The 17870-nt window shown below is 37.7% G+C and overlaps 1 protein-coding gene across 22 annotated transcripts in view; it reads right to left on the minus strand.

The window, feature by feature from the left end:
- The window catches only part of UNC79 (unc-79 subunit of NALCN channel complex), a 133127-nt gene extending 115598 nt beyond the window's left edge, over nt 1-17529 (minus strand). For 11 of the 22 annotated variants that reach the window (XM_034418383.3, XM_087872704.1, XM_087872695.1 and 8 more), the window contains exons 1-3: nt 16950-17103; nt 12425-12545; nt 907-1211 (exon numbers count right to left, since the gene is read on the minus strand). In XM_034418383.3, coding sequence (XP_034274274.1) covers nt 907-1211; nt 12425-12545; nt 16950-16971 — 448 coding nt within the window. In that variant the 5' untranslated portion in view covers nt 16972-17103. Of the gene's footprint in view, nt 1-906; nt 1212-12424; nt 12546-16949 lie in introns of those variants that run through there. The other 11 variants (XM_087872713.1, XM_087872696.1, XM_087872683.1 and 8 more) reach the window with 4 other exon arrangements.
- Nucleotides 17530-17870: the final 341 nt, after the last annotated feature.

A 17870-nucleotide genomic window follows, 5' to 3' on the forward strand; every position in this document is an offset into this window, starting at 1 on the left:
ATCTTTGTTTCATCATGTCCTCAGTAAACAAGACAGAACGTAAATTTACACTGAAAACAATTAATATACTGCTATGCTTCTGTCACACATCAATCTGATGCATCAAATATATATATAACGGTATATATACAAGCTATTTAAAGTGATCTCACTATTTAAAATATTTTATATATTGTCATTAATGTTGGTTATATTTAGGAATCAATGAATAGGAATTCAGATCATGTGGCAAGAAGAATACATGTGAGCTGATACATACACTTTTCACACAAAAGAAATAATGACAAAAAAATATATGGAGAACGCTTCATGCTTCAAAGTTTGAATATATTGCTATATATACTGCATACATACAGGAATTAATATTATATGTGTGTGTGCATTAATTTCAGGCTGCTTATTTTTTTATTCCAGATGCAGATATGGAAATCCGGAAGCTTCCAGGTCACTTCTTTAATATTTTTGTCAATCTGCTGAGACTCTCAAATTATTATTACCAAAAATCAGTTATATAATTTATTACCTTATTAATGTAAGATCCAAAACAAGCTTAATATACTGTAGCTTATAAAAAGAAACCCCGACAAGCCATTTCTGCATTCGATATATAATATACTGTGCGTGCATGTGCGATTATGTAGTCACACACATTCATTTTTATCTGTGGCAATTAACAATGACTTAAGTTTTGCAAATTAATATTAAGCCAACCTTTCCCTCCCAGACTTTAGCTAGACTACAAAAAATCCATAATAAGGTAGTCTAGTTCATAGGCTGTAGACTGGGAAGATGGCTACTTTAGTCCAAATTCATCTGAAGGCATCTGATTTGGAGATATTTTGAAATACGCCTGCATATGCCTACAATCTTTATGTATCGTGTTGAGTATAAGAAGAATTCACTCACCATGCTGACCATGTTGTAGCAAAGGAACTAGATCCAGCAGAGTCACCAATGTCACGTATAGTCCTTGATAGTCCAATGATGGGTAGTCAGATAACTGAGCATCCCGACTTTGCTGGCCTCGTTCAGTAGGAGCATCTCGCAGGACGCTGTAAAGGAGGGAGCGAGTAACAGTAGGGTTGATGGAACTGACCTGTGGTCTTAGAGATGGGGTGAGTGGGAATGGCACAGGAAAAAGACACATGGTCATGGGCACTGTCAAATTGGAGGCATCTTGATTCTCCTTCTTCCCTGTGCGGGACAAAATGCTGTTGGGGGGACAAAGAAAAAAAAGAGACAACAAAGACACAAAGAACAGCACATTACATTGAAATGACACTATAAAACAAATAATAAAACTCCAGATACATCCCACATGAGATGCAGTCTCTACCAATACTAAGGCATCTTGAAATATCTAGCAACCATTTACTTCCATGCTTAGGAGAAATACAGTTCAAAAATTGCTACAAGTGGGGAAATTTCCATTGCATCTCATGTGTTATCTGGTTCATAAGGAGCAAAAATATAAAAATGCATGTTTCAGTGGCACACCCATGTTTTACAGTTCTACAGAATTGGATGCGATTTGTTATAGAAAACAAAAGCTAGAGCAGCACTATGTCAATTATGTGAATTGTTGACCTTTTATCAAATAAATATTGAGATAACATTTGGAACCTCATGATTGGAAAACCAAAGATAAAATACTTGCAAAAGATAGGTGTGACACTTACAGAAACATGTTTTAGCAAAAAATAAACATGTGTGTTTGTTAAGAGAACCTTAAAAATCACATGTTTATTGCATTAAAATAATGTCTGTATGTAATACATGATACTGTTTCATGACAGTCTTTCAGTATCATCTGAGATAATGAGATTTCAACAGGCACATGGATTTAGAAATAATATATATTTCTAAAATGTTAGCTAAACTACATTAGGTAAGCTTTAAAATAATATATAATTGATGGGCTGCAGCATATGTTCGTGAGCTAATGAGAATGATAATTTGTGTCTGCTTTTAATTGGGGGCGGGGAGGAAACATAATGCTGTTCTATTTTGTGGTTACTTTCTAAGGACTAAGCAAGCATTACCAGTTATATATAACTGCATAGCAGAAAAGGTGTTAGCATTCATTGTTTTGCTACTTACATTATTTAATGAATTTACAAACTAAAGGAAAAATAATTTAGAATAAAAGAAAAGCTTCATGGGAAGCAAAAAATAGACTGCTGTGCCTTCTGAACACCCCCCTAATCAAATTATGCTAATTTTTTAAAATAACTGTTTAAAATCTGCTGCTAAGTAAGCAAACTACAAGGGCATTATCTAACTAGTATAGCACTTTAAAATCTGAGACTTGCAGTAAGAGTATAACAACAATCAGAAGGTAGTCTAACTGGACACCCAATAAGTAAGTTTAGCACTATAATCTTAAACACACTTTGGCTCCTACTGAAATCAGAATAGCTAAAGATATTCAATTTTATGATTGTAAATGATTTTCTACTTTATTATAAAATGATTTGTAAGAGCGAAGGTTCATTCTCCGAGCTTGTGGGTTGGTTTCCGAACATTTTATTACCAGGCTAGGTAACATCTTCAGTGGAGTTTAGGAGATGGATTCCCTAAATTCTGCTGAAGACGTCACCTAGCCTGGTAATAAAATGTTCGGAAATGAACCTTCACCCTCATCCTACACCCGAGCTACAGATATTCACCACTCTTGCAAAAATGATTTGTGTTAGAGAATTAAGTTATAAAAAGTGTATTTACATAACACCAAACTATATATCCATTAATCTTTGTGTGATGAAAGAGAAACTATTTGAAAAATCACCTATTTTAGAATAGAATAACAGAGTTGGAAGGGATCTTGGAGGTCTTCTAGTCCAACCCCCTGCTTAGGCAGGAAACCCTACATCACTTATCATTTTGACTATGGTTAATTTTCTATCTACTGCAGAAATTAACTTTCCAATGATGGTTATTGAGAAGAGTGTTGAATAACATCTTAATATTTTTAAAGTTCCTTCTTTTATTAGATTCAACGATTTGATTATTCAAGAAGCAAAAATTCCCAAATGATATCTTCAAAGATAGCACTGGGAAAGTTACAGATAGCTCTAGGATATAGACAGCATATTATGGTGCTGCAATCTATAAATGTACAAGTATGTTCAAGTGTGCCTTTTTTTTTTTTTCATCCAATGTACAAAGCAACTTTCCCCAGTCTGGCCCTTAAGTTTAGTTAGCATTACAATACTCAGAATTCTCAGTTTGTCATTTGTTGGGAATTCTGAGGCCCACATAGTTGGTATGCACCAAACTGAGGGGAAGTGCTGTAGACCCAGCCCCAAAGCTTTAACCTGTGTAGCTGGAGAATATGTTGGACTAACATACTTAAATTCTGAAATATTTATTGTGCCTTGTATAACAGTTCTCCTAAATTGGTTTCTAGTTAACTATTATCCAGTTGTCATGAAAGTAGTTAATAAAATAAGACCAATAAGTCATCTAAATGCAAGATATCCCAAAAAAGTACCCTAGTAGCAATGCTAACTGTAATAAACAGAAATGTAGGGATAAAAGATACTGACTTCTATTACATTAGACCAGTAGCTTGTCTGAATTAAAGTTAAAATAGAAGCCCAAAGGAGGGAGGATTGTTTAATTGATCACTTGTGCTGTATCTTTCTACTTGCTTTCTTATTAGTTTTCATTCTGATTTTCACTAAATTATTCACTTTATTTGCAGCAATAATTAAATCATATTGAGCTTTAGTTTTCATATATATTTGTGCATTCAATGCCAATCTTTGACTCAAGGTTGTCCTCTTCAATATGGAAGTGTTGTGTCCAGAGACTACATATCCCATCATGCAGTAATTCACCCTCATCCAGTCTGTTTCCTAAAAGTGCAATGAATTTTATTATTGAAATATCTCAGTGATAAAAACTATGTTTTGGCTTGTTTATCACAATTCTTCTTCTCATATATTCTCTAAAGACAAGAGAACATAAAGTTCAGGTCAAAAGCTTTTTCTAGCTCAATACTTTTTCCACAATGAAACTTGTGCCAAATAAAAGCCCCATAGCAAAATATGAGGCCAATATCATGCTTTTATTCATATTCTCTAAAGAAAAAATATCCAGAGGCATATGAAGTCTGTGCTGATATAAAGCCATTCTGACCAATAAGCACTCATATTCTATCTTGTTCCTTTTACATTTGTGTTTACCAACACAACAACTTGCATGATAAAGGGAACAAACAACTGTCTTGACACTTCCTCAAACTCTCTCCTTTATTTCCCTTTCCACTAATGTTGCAGCAATAATGTTAGTGGATTTGCAAAATAATCTCTGTCCTTTGCTTGTCTCCAATAAGAAACAAGGATAAATGCTTTCTATATATGGAAGGAGCCTTTCAGTTTGTGGACAGTCAAATCTGCAAGACATTCTGCTTCTTCATCCTCTTCTGTTGTTTTTCAGAACTAGTCTTTCCTTCATATGAATATTAATGCAGAGTTAACCATAATCTATTAGATCTCATAGTATAAATTGCTTAGAAGGTATTCACAATACAGATTAGTTTCCTTTCACAACTGAAAAGGTTCCCTCCATTCCAGAAGGACTGAGATCCGAAGGAGATTTTGCTGATATAAGTGGAAGAGGCATATCTGAGTGGTTTTTTTTTCCTTCTGCTATTCCTATATGCTGACTTCCACAGATAGAACAGCTTTTTATGGGGATGAAAAATTTGGAATCTCGTGCATTTCCTCCAGCAGAAGCATTCCAAAACTAAGCTTCCACATATGGGGCTACTGGATCCACCTGGCTGTGTCATTTGTATCTTCAGATACTGCTATGGTATTGCTCAGAATGTTTAAAGACAAAATTCAGTTTTAAGTTTCCCTAAAAGTAATTATTTAATTGTCAATAAAGGTTTTGTTTAATACAGGCATCACCAAACTATAATTGCCAAAAGTGTTGGGACTACTATTCCCATGCCAAGTGGGAACTCTTAACGTATCTGAAGAATGTCAAATTGGGAACTGCTGCTTTAACAGTTGCATGTAGGGCAGTTCCATGTAAAGGACAACTGTATAAATGAGGCAACGATTATTGCTCCCCAACAAGACATCCCAGATCTAAGTAAAGTTTCAATCATTGATTCCCCACCTGCTATTAAGATTTTCAATACAACGGCTAGACTTGTTCTCCCACTATTCTAAATCTGTTGTGGCCCGCCAGCAGCCTGCGCGGATTGTGGCTGATCCTGACGACGAGGAGGCTGGTGTGGGGTCGCACCAGCAGCCTGTGCAGCCGGCGCTTGCGTCAGACAGTGAGGAGGCTGAAGAGGATGTGATGCCAGAGACAGAGATTCAGCCAGGGCCTTCAGAACCTCCAGAGGCTCCTTCAAGTGGAGAGAGCGAAGTGGAGGAGCCTCTCCTCAATGCTCGAGCACACAGGGCTGCCAAAAGGCAGGAGTGGCTATTCAGGAGGAGGAGGTCTCCTCGAGAGTAAGGTTTGAGGATAATTGGCCACTCCCTTAGCCTATTTAAGTCGCACGCAGTTAGTAATTTCTTGCTGGAAACAACGTGTAATTATTAAAGAGCAGTTTGGATAGCGAGTGTCTTATCGTATCTTGTTTTCTGGGCTGGTTGCCAACCTTTGCCGGACTTTGTTTATTCTTGGTATGTTACAACTTTGATAAGGACGGTTGGTGTGTGACACAATCCTTGGGAATCTGGAGCTGGGGCAGAACAAAATCCTGACAATACAGCCTTATATCTCCTTAACCAAAAAAGTGTTGCACTGCATGTTGGGATTTGTCAGATACTTGGTTTCACATTTCCACGAACAACTTTTATGTAAATAATGCTTCACCATGAATGGGGAGGTGTATAAAGTACCTCTTTTGGAATTGGCTTTGTTGTTTGCAACCTCATGGGGTTGTATTAGAAGATGGTCTTGTTTCTGTATGGTACTGATACAAATATACTCTTTCCGTGGGGTTGCCAGGAAAGCAAATGTGCTGTGTGTGTATAGGCAACATTCCAGAATTACAGAATAACAGAGTTGGAATGGACCTTAGTGGTCTTTAGTCTAATGCCCTGTTAGGGCATGTCAAATTTTTCAACATTCAATTTCCAAACATTAGGGGTGCTCAAAAGTTTTGACATACCATGTGTATTGTAAAGTTATTTTTGTTACTTTAATACAATTTAGGTGTGCTTGGTAACTACACAAATATCATAACTTTTTAACACTTTGTTTATGGAACCCCCAGGAGCAGATACCAAGGCAGTGACATGAACTTTTCAAGGTACAGCTGCTGTAAATTATTTAAAAAGAGGTGACTTATATTTGCTCTTATCCATTGCAAAGCATCTTTTTAAAGATTGCACAGATCTAACACAAAGAATACAGTATATTCTCAATATGCTCAAAAATTTCAATTGCAAAAGGAGTATCAGTGTAGAACCTGTACATAATTCTGCCTTTCCAAAGATGATCCTACTATGTAGTTAGGATGCTGAAAGTGGCAAGAAGATGACAAGCAATGGGGAGAAAGCAGAACTCGTTTTTTGCATCTGTCTTTACACAAAAGGAAAAAAAACAGTCCAACCTATCAAAAACAATACTATAAAAAACAGATTAGGAATACAACTTAAAATAGGCAAGAAAATGGTAAGAGAGCACCTGTCCACCCTAGATGAGTTCAAATCACAAGAACCAGATGGATTACACCCCAAGGTTCTGAAGGAACTGGCAGACATGATCTCAGAACCACTGAACTATATCTTTCAAAGATCCTGGAGCATCAAGGAACTACCAGAGGACTAGAAAAGAACTGACATAGTTCCCATCTTAAAAAAAAGGGGGGGGGAAATAGCCTGACCTCAATACCTGGGAAGATTCTGGAAAAGATAATCAACCAATGAATCTGTGAACACCTAGATGCAAACAAAGTCATAACCAAAAGCTAACATGGGTTTGTCAAAAACAAATCATGCCAGACAAATTGTGTTACATTCTTTGACAAAGAGACAAAATTAGTGGACCAGAGAAATGCTGTGGATATAATTTACTTAGATTTCATTAAGCATTTAATAAAGTAGACCACAACCTACTACTTGATAAGTTAGACAAATGTGGGTTAGACAGCTTACAATCAGATAGATTCGTAACTGACTGACCAACTGTACTCAACATGTAGTCCCCAACAGAACTGCATCTACATGGAGGGAAGTATGCAGTGGGGTACCCACAAGGCTCTATTTTAGATCCAGTATTCTTTAACATCTTCATCAATGATTTGGATGAGGGGATAGATGGGAAACTCATCAAATTTGCAGACGACACCAAGCTGGCAGGAATAGCCAACACTCCGGAAGATAGGCTTAAGATACAGAAGGATCTTGACACACTTGAACATTGGATGCTATCTAAGAAAATGAAATTCAATGGTGAAAAAAGTAAAGTTCTACATTTAGGCAAGAAAAACCAAGTGCACACGTATAGCATAGATGGTACCTGGCTCAATAACTGTGAGAGGGATCTTGGAGTCCTAGTGGACAATCATTTAAATATGAGCCAACAGTGTGCTGCAGCTACCAAAAAAGCCAATACAGTTCTAGGCTGCATTAACAGAGGGATAGAATCCCTCTGTTAATGCAGTGAAGTGAAATGTTAATACCACTTTATAATGCCTTGGTAAGGCTACACTTGGAACACTGCATCCAGTTTTGGTTGCCACAATGTAAAAATGATGTGGAGACTCTAGAAAGAGTGCAGAGAAGAGCAACAAAGATGACTAGGGGACTGGAGGCTAAAACATATAAAGAATGGTTGCTGGAGTTGGGTATGTCTGTCTTAATGAAAAGAAGGATTAGGAGTGACATGATACAGTGTTCTGTTATCTCAGGGGTTGCCACAAAGAAGAGGGAGTCAAGCTATTCTCCAAAGCACCTGAGGGTAGAACAAGAAGCAATGGGTGGAAACTAATCAAGGAGAGAAGCAGCCTAGAACTAAGGAGAAATTTCCTGACAGTTAGAACAATTAATTAGTGGAACAACTTGCCTCCAAAGTTGTGAATGCTCCAACACTGTAAGTTTTTAAGAAGTGATTAGACAACCATTTGTCTGAAATGGTATAGGGTTTTCTGCCTAAGCAGAGGGTTGGACTATAAGACCTCCAAGGTCCCCTCCAACTCTGTCATTCTATTCTATTCTATTCTATTCTATTCTATTCTATTCTATTCTATTCTATTCTATTCTATTCTATTCTATTCTAATCTAATTTCTATTTCTATTCCATTCCAGTTTCAAAGTGTCTACATTTCTCTAGGATCATATAGATAGGGGACAAAAAACGGACAGGGCTTTTGTATATTTAATGGCACCTGTGTAAGAGATTTTTGAGTGGGAACAGTTTCCTTTGCTTCTGTGTAACAATAATTCTTCTAGCCTATCTTATCTTCCCTTTTGTATTTAGGCATTCTAAAGTGAAAACTGTAAGCCACTGTCAACATTTCAAAAATCATTCCTGAAGTTCAAGTTGCATTCACCAACTCTTTCTGACACGCTGCCATTTGTAAAAAAACCTGAATAATCTGGCTGTGTATGCAGAAGCTCTTAGAAGGTTATTTGGATCCTGGCTTATTTTTGAATAGCAGAAATCTACCAGCAAAGAGTTTATTTATATGAGGTGAATTATTACATTTTTATAATCATAGTGGAAATTTGGGGTAAAACAGGTTGGAAATGAGCAATGCATGAAAATTAAATTCATGCTTAAATGCAGAGAAATGCTTTTGGCCAAAAACTTAAGGAGGAGCTTAATGAATCAATGTATTATGCGCTGTGCATGGTGATTGTTTTATGTGATGTTTTGTTTGTCAAAAAATTCAATGCAATTTCTTTCCATTTTCCCATCTTTCCAATTAAACCAGCATAGCCCAATTCCCCTCCCCAAATTTGATATCCTCTCAAGATGTCTGTAAATCAAGGATCATATTTTATCCCTGGGATGACTAAAAAGAAAGACATTTGAGGAGCAAATTGAAATGCAACCCAAATCGTCGTTAATGAAAGTCAGCAAAATATATTGGTTCCATTCAATCTTCATTTATAAATTAATTGAGTAAACTATGGCAAAACACTTTGATTTTTCAGCGTGCCACTTTTTGTATGAAACAATTGTTGTGGCAATTTCTTAACTACAAAGAGAATCTTCAGATATAGCTGGGCTCCAGGTCTTGAATTCCATTGGTTTGGGATGATAAAGATCATCTCCCACATCTGGAGAAACACAGCTTTCTTACCTCTAGACTAGGTCTAAAGTAACTACAAGTATTTTGACAATGTTGTAGAGAGTATGGAAGTTAACCTTGATGGAGATACTGTATGCAGAAACTTTTGCCTAGATAAGAGTCCCTTCATATCTCTATTAAGGTCATCTTCCATAATCTCTACCCATGTCCACAACACACAGAATTCTACAACATACTTGTAAAGACTAGCAGCCAAATAAGGGCTCAGTGAAATGGGATGTGTGTGTGTATATATATACATATAAATAGTATAGTATACATACATACACATTCACATATATATAAAAGAAATTTCTGGACTGAAGTTTAGTTTTTATTTAACTTACAATATAAAGAATTTAGTTTGCTGAATAGAGAATTCTCTCACTCTATAGTTGCATCAGCTCCCTGATTCTTCAGGCCAAAGATTATTTTTAGCTTTTTTCTGAGACTTCAAGGTGGCTGTAGCCAACCACATCTGAAGATCACTAAATTGACCATGACTGTTCTGAAGTCATAATGAGCAACAGGATTTTGGTTTAAACTCATTGAGCACATGGGAAGTTAAGACACATTAAGATAATAGAGCAACATCTATTTCTTTTCATATTATGCTGGTGGCATTGAATTCTTTACAGAAAATGTCTTCCTACATGACTACAAGTTTTGATGGAGAGAGGTTGACATTGTTAAGAACTGAAATGTGTGTTCTTCTCATCTGTCCCATTACTACTCATATTAAAATTGACCACATACGAAAGAAATATATAAGAGAGTGGCGATGTTAGTGCAGTGTTTACTGCTAATTCCTTTACAAAACTAATCTTATTTATTATGTTGTATACCACTCCTTCTTTAGAAGTTCTAGGTTGACTATGCTGTGCAGCCATGCAATCTAAGGAAAGGATACACATGCTTTTAGAACTTTTAAGTGCTAAATTTGCATATTTCAGGAATCAAATCCAAATATTTCATTCTCCTAACTGTCCTATGAAGTGAGTGGGGCTGAGAGATTCTGATAACCCGTATCACCGAAAACGGTCTAATATCTAGTGAGAATTTGGATCTCAACTCTTCTTGGTCCACCACATTCTACTTCTCATCGTTACTACTATATATCAGCTCCTAAAGGAAAATTGTGGTTTAAAAGGAAAAATATTCTAAGATCAGAAAACGAATTGCAATAAGTTTAGTTAGAGTTTCTGATCAAATATTAAGGGATACTATGAGTGTTTGGTAATGTGGTCATTCAGATAAGTATGGATCTTCCTTCCATAAAATGTTTAACAAAATCTTGGCAACAGCTTTGAAGCATGATATCCTTTTCCAGAGGCTCAGTGAGCTCACTGAGTAATCAACCATGCAGTTGTATTATTCTATCTTATTTCTAATTTCCAAAGTAAATTTTTAGCTAAGACAATATTAGGAAATTGGAAGAGGCCGGTGGCAAACCATTTCCAAAACTCCCTACCTGGATGCAGCCAGACCAAGCTTGGCTCAAAGAACAGTTTGGGGTTATTTCAGAAATTTCTATTCCTAAACTTCAGCTCAAATAAATATCCCATCTAAAACATGCTTGTGAAAATAATTAATCAAGCTCTGGAAAAATGATTACTATATGATACATGCATATTAATATTATATTCTATATTGCACTATTTAGAATAGCAGAATTCACCTTGATTGTGCCATAAATTCATAAGTACTGAGTAAATGGAGAGGCCACTGGATTACTAATTGATTGGGAAAAAATCTAACATTTTCCTCTACTTTTAACAACAGTATGATCTGAGCAATCAGAAGGCAAATCTTTTCAAAAATAGTTGACTACAATTTCAATAAATCAAGTTGTTATTAAAAGCTCTGGGATACATATATATGGACAAAAATCAGACACCTTCAAAAATAATATCATTACTAAGGAGAAGATAATTTGATCACAAGGATTATCTGCACTAGAGAATCTTTGTAGGAAAATTCCTGTTTTATAGCTATGCAGCAAACAAGCTTCTTTCTAATTTTATTGACTGCAGATGGGATTAAACCAAATCCTGAATGCAGGACAAACTTGAGACAGAGTCCAAATTTTAATTTCATTATACAAAGTATCTAGAATCACTGAGACTACTATAAAACCAATCTTATAAAGATTACTGCTGTTCATAATATTTTCAGAATGAAGACTAATCAGACATTGAGGACATTGCTAATTATAACTTACTCATTTAGCCTTACAGGGCAATAATATAACTACTGTACTGTACATTCTGTAGCTTACAGAGGCTGGACAATTAGGTTGCTAAACCTCTGAATTTTCTAAAGCTGAACATAAGTATAACCAACCCAAGCTTTTATTTGTGAGTTTAGAGTTGGCTGTTGTGTGGCATGTAGTTAACCTTGACAAGCCATGGCCCAGTCTACAGAATGTAGCAGAATAATCTAATTTTTTTTAAAAAAACCAAGGCATGTAAAATAGAACAAAATGCTTCCATGTGCATGAGAAGGTTGTCTTTTCTAACCTGTTGCCTTTCAGATGGATTACACTATATTTCCCAGATGTCTATGGAGATTCTCAGTCATTGAGGTCATAGTTGTCCCAAAGGTGCTTTCTCAAGAAGCAACTGGACTTTCTTGTTTTTCTTTGAAGACGTTTTGCTTCAAAGAAGCGAAATGTCTTCAAAGGAAAAAAAAAGTCCAGTTGCCTCTTGAAAAAGCACCTTTGAGATATATTTCCTAGAATTTCCAAGTAGCATAAATCTACACTAAATTTTACTGACTTTTGTAGCCTAGCATAACCAGAGGACCAGTTTGGGAAGGCTGATGTACTTGATCACAGTTTAAATATTCCAGTACATTAATATCATCCTGAAAAATAGTGTGCCAGGAAAGGCCTGGTCTGGGCTATAGGGTTTCTCTCTGCTTATTTTCATTTTAGGATTCCTTTGAAGAAAAGTAAGAAAGAATTCAACATCTCATTCCACATCATGCTGCTGCATTTAAAGGCCCAGTCTAACCAGATTCTGCCATAGTTACTTAATTCAAGCTATGTTTCAATGAGCTTTGACCCTTCTGCAAAACGCCATATCATTTGTCAATAGGCTACTTGTATACATACAGTACTTATATTTTTCTTTGAGATCATAATTTAAAACTTACCTTAGTAATGTCTGAGAAAAATACTTCAGAGTATTGGCAATGTCAGTTCCAGAGGGGACAGGATAAATGTTGTGAAGGACACGATTATGGTATTCTTGCAAGTATCGGATCTTGGAAGCAACTGGATTTTGTATTGCATGAAAGAAGAAAATGGGGAAAAATGCTTAGCTCAGTTCTCCATCTCAGAAAATAATATACTCTATTATATTCTGCCCACAACCCTTTGCTCACTAATTTAAGTTTCTAGCTGAATATGTCCAGTGAATATAGCTGTATAGCTAGTGAAGGAGAGCTTGCCTGGTTACAAGTTGATTCAGAAGGAAGAGGGCACCTGAAGAGGAGATGCGATCAAGGTATTTTGTAAACCAACCAATTGTCAAAAAATAGCAGATCTGGTTTAGTTTTTGATCTCTGCTTAAAACTCTTCTTGCATAATAACTCAAACCCTTTTCCACTATGATTATTACTACTGGAGTACACTCAATTTACAAAACACACTTAGCTACGTTACTGCTTAGCATGATGTACAGACCCAATCAATAATAAGCATACTATTTAATTCTGCATCTTACAACCTACTTCTAGTAGCTTCAGTTTTTAAGATATTCTATTTAATATGTTTAGCAGCTTCAGTTCTGGTTACTATGGCATTTATCCTTTTAAAACACTTAGTGATTGCATGATTGTGGACAGTGAATCATGGAAAAATATGTCCTCAATACCCCCCTAACTCTGTGGTCTCTTGATTACTTTCTTCCTCTCCCATTTATTGGACTGTTCCTAATCATTGGAAATATAGAGAACAAATTAAAGGAACCATTATTAGCATTTTTGTACCATATAACATATAACATTATCTGATTCTTGGGACTTGTCCATTGAAATTGCAATCATCTAATCAACATGCAAGCAAGGAGCATTACTGTGAAGCACAACCATGAGATTTGTCTGAATTGTTTTATTCAGTCTAGTATAATATGAAAGGTACAGAAAATATTCAAGCTGAAGTAAGAAAAAACAACCTATAGATCAACTAAGAGGAGATAAAATGCAGGTGAAAATGAGATGAGGCATATGGGAACCAAAGAAGGTAGCTCTTCTCTTCCCATGTTTAGGTATCACCACATTTAGGCATCACCATGTATTACTGTCTGACTGACTGACTAAACAAAGAGAACTGATTCAAAACCCACAGAGCCAATGACAAACTTACCAAAATGTCAATGATTTTGCTCAGACAGGACAAATATGGTAGACTTGCTCTGCAGTGCATTCAAATATATGATAAACATTGGATGGCCTTAATCCAGCACAAGAATTCTCTACTATTGTCACACCATACTCTAGCCATAACATGATTTTGTTTAATTCTGTGTGTAAACTCAGCCACGTGGTATGCATTCCATCTTCTATAGCAGGAAAATTCAGTGGCCTGCAGCTCAGTTGGTGTTCCAGTCCCAGAATCATGTTATCAAATTAAAGGCAAAATTGTAGTTTTCGGTGGTACAATACTCTTCAATATTCTAAAGTTTAATGCACATATCTGTGTGTTCTTAAATATTTAAAAGACCTGAATATTTAATCATGTTCATTCTGATATCATCACATCACCAGTCACAGGCCCTGAATCCCCTGGAGGAAATTCAAACCTTCTTTTAAAAATTAGACATGCATGCCTGGAGGAAAAGAAATAGATGCTTACTGCAGATGTATAGGTTAGGAGCATGTGCATCTACTCAGGAGAAAAAATGAATGGTAAATTGAAAAAGTAAAATCTACCGGGAAACAAAAAACAAGTTGGGGGAACAACCTTGCCAATATGACTTTAGTAAATGGGTTAGCTTTATCCATCATTGCAGCTTTTTGTAAAAGAACCCACAATATGCTTTATGAATTCCAAATGTGCCAACTATCCAAAAAATATTGGGATTCATAGGCTAATACTCTAATACTCTGGTCACAAAGAGGAATTAAGGTCATAGCTATCTTCTGGCTTTTCTTGCTCCCCAGCAGGAGCCAAGAGCCTCGAAATGTTCATTATTTATTTATTGACTTATTTATATCCCACCTTTATTATTTTTACAAAACTCAAGGTAGCAAACAATCCTACCACATCTTCCTCTTCCTATTTGCTCCACTATAACAATGGCCGCAAGGTGGGTTGGGCAGAGAGAGGGTGACTGGCCTAAGGTTACTCAACTAGCTTTCATGACTAAGGCAGGACTTGAACTCACAAACTCTTGCTTTCTAGCTAGGTGCCTTCTGGCCTTCTAGTGTAGTTTAGTGTAATAGATTTGAAGAGCTCTTGATTATCCTGTAACACCACGATGCATGGATTGCTTATCTATCATGTTTTTCTCCAAATAATCCTGGGAATTATAGTTTATTTCACTTATAGAACTATAGTTCCCAGACACAATACAACTGTGTATCTGTTAATGATCAACACATGATTTGAACTTAAAAAGGAGATACTTTCTCTTAATACTTAATGAACTAAATTCTACATGTACTAATATCCTCTCTAAAAATACTGTAGAGGTAAAATCATCCAAACGTATCTCATTATTAACAAAGTATTAGCTCATAGTTATTTTGATGGTATGCTTAACTGAGAGTTTCTGAGAGAACTGTTGGATCAAAGGATCTAATCTCCATTATCCTTTATTTCCAAGAGTGCCCACACTGACCTTATAGGCAAAATCAGATATAAATTTGGAGCATGGCTAAAGTTCAATATTTTCACTAGAAGTGTGTTCATTGCCAAGAAAAATGATAAGCAGAGGAAGAGCTAGAGGGGGTATGAGGAAGCAACTATTTCTGATTATATAAAATAAAATGCCAAAGTGCCATAAGGGGTTTCTTTCTTTGTAAAAAAGAAAAAACAGAAAGAAACCCCTTATGGCAGCCATTTTAAGGGAGCATCCACAACATATTCTGAGAATTCCAGTGCAGAAAACTACTTATCCCTCCTATGGAAAGAAAGAACAATTTCCTGGTATTTGCTAAACCATCTATAAAAATAATTCTCTGATTAATGGTCTGGTACAATGTTTCTCTTCCCATATGGTTTCTAAGAAAACTTCAGAAAGATACCTGTTGAGAAATATCCTCCATTTGATTTGAATACAGCAGCAGTGTACTCCTTCTCAGATTTATGTTTCTGTAGCTCTGTGATCAGCGTGTTGGCCAACTACTAGCAGCAGTGCAATGTTTTATTTAAGAGGGGAGAAAATCCTATTAAATTCCAATTTGAAAGAGAGTTTGTTTACCATATCAGTAAGATATTTAAGAAGTTCACCCAAAATGAATTAATTTTCCCTGAGAGGCTTTGCAGAACATTTCAACAGGAACTTCTGATTTACACTGGAGAATAGTGCAGCTAGCCACAGGCTCCATTCAATTTGATATTTCTGTGATCTTATTACACTATTTCATTCAATGATGGGTAATCAAACCACAGAAATAGTTGGCCATATATCATGGTAACTTGAGAAGATGCCTTATAAACATTTGGCTTGTACATATGGATCTGACCAGTTTCTTACTTCCTTTTCTAATCATATATTAATTGAGTATGTAAACATTAACTCATTGGTAACTCATAAAGCCACAGTGAAAGACAGTGTTATTTGGGTAAAATAAGCCTGGAGTAGGTGTGGGAGGAAGTTAACAACAGAGCTGTGACTGAAAGCTCCTGAATTTTATGTTGACAAGGTTGAGTAAGCTAGTACAGAATGAAGGCATATTCATATACAGTGGCACCTTGGTACTCAATTGCTTTGAAACTCATTGGATTTGGTACTCAACACGTTTTAATGCAAACATTTTGTCTCAATACTATTTGTTTATTTGGTACTCAAGGCACAGCTAAGAACTTGTCAGTGTCAGCTGCCTTGTGACTCACTATACATTACTCCTTATGGGGAAAAAAATTGTTGGGTACTCATCATTTTTGGTATTCATCACACCTGCTGGAACAAATTAACGAGCACAGAGGTAGGACCGCACTGACAATTGAAGTAAGCAAATTAAGCTAGGCCCTTTTCTGAAGAAAATGACTAAATCCTAACAACATCACAGCTAAGGCCTCTGCTTTGGGCTGGGTTTCTCTCGCCATTTTACAGTGTCACGCTTTCTCTTCCTCAGACGCGGTCTTTCAAAAAAACACCATGGCAGAAATCAGCCACCACACACGCGTCCTCAAATGGGGTCGCAGAATACTGTCGGAGAGGCAAAGTTCCCCCGGACCAAGCGCTCGAAACCTGCGGTGCCCGGGGAACCCTTGGCTTTCGCTCCGCCCCTCTCCCATCCCGCCGCTTGCAAGCAGGGCCGGTCGTCGACACCTAGCCGCATCCAGCACCACGGACAGCGCCCGCACCTTGCTAAGGTTTCCCGGCCTCCCTCCTTGCACCTCTCCCGCCCTCCGAAAAGCCCGGGCAGCGGCGGCGGCGGCGGCGGCGTCCTGCGTCTTTTATTCCCCGCGGAGAAGACGGGCCCCGTCTCGCCGCTGTTGCTTACTTACATTGCTCTGCTTTGGTCGACATGGCGGTGCTCTTCTGCGAACAGGCTGCTGGGTCCCAGCACTGGCAGCGGCGGCGGGGCGGTCTGGCCGGGCTAGCGAGGAACGGCGACCATCTGCTGGAGCCGAAGCGAAGAGAGCCCGCTCTGACCCGAGCTGCGTCCCTCCCCCTCCTCTAGCTCTGCCATTGCTGCAAACTGCACAGCGGTCCCTCCTCCCCCCGTTCTCTCTCTCTCTCTCTCTCTCTCTCTCTCTCCGCTCCCGCCCGCCCCAGAAAAAGGAGGAGAAGCGGCGCGAAGGGAGCGTTGCTTCGAGATGATCTGAAGCGGAGCCCGAGGCGCGCCAGCCGTGGCCCCTCTGCGCAGCCCTTTTACGCGGCCGGTGCAGTTCCAGGAAAAACAACACTGCGCCGTCGAGAAGAAACCATTTTGCCCGGGGCCCCCCTCCCTTCCTCCCCGATGAGGAAAAGGACCCCGGTGATGAGCGGAATGAGCTCGCCCACACAAGGGAGGAGGGGAAGTTCCATTCATGAAGATGGGTGTCTGTGCGCGCCCAACCTTTTAAAGGGAAAAGCGTCTTTCTCGTCCTCTGAGGCCAGAGCAAAGCGGCTTGTTCCTGAAGGGGGAAGCACAAGGTTTACTCTGGGAAACGAAACATGGTTTGTTTTCATCATGAATAAAGTAACGGCCAGGGTCGCATATTGTGCTAAGCCAAGTTTTGTCTACTTCAGCCAAACGCAGCAAATCACATCTGGCTTTACAACTACACAATAAGTCCTTGGAAAAGTGTTCAGTGGGCAGCTGCTGCACATCCTGGTATCCATTTTGCACCCATAAATCTTGGGATTAGGCTTCATTGTATTAAATGGAATTTAAGAATAGACACACGTGTATAACTGCAGTATTTTTCATTGCTGTCCCAGAA

The sequence above is a fragment of the Pantherophis guttatus genome, chromosome 1 (assembly GCF_059756535.1).
Source record: "Pantherophis guttatus breed Tessera chromosome 1, ASM5975653v1, whole genome shotgun sequence".
NCBI lineage: Eukaryota > Metazoa > Chordata > Lepidosauria > Squamata > Colubridae > Pantherophis > Pantherophis guttatus.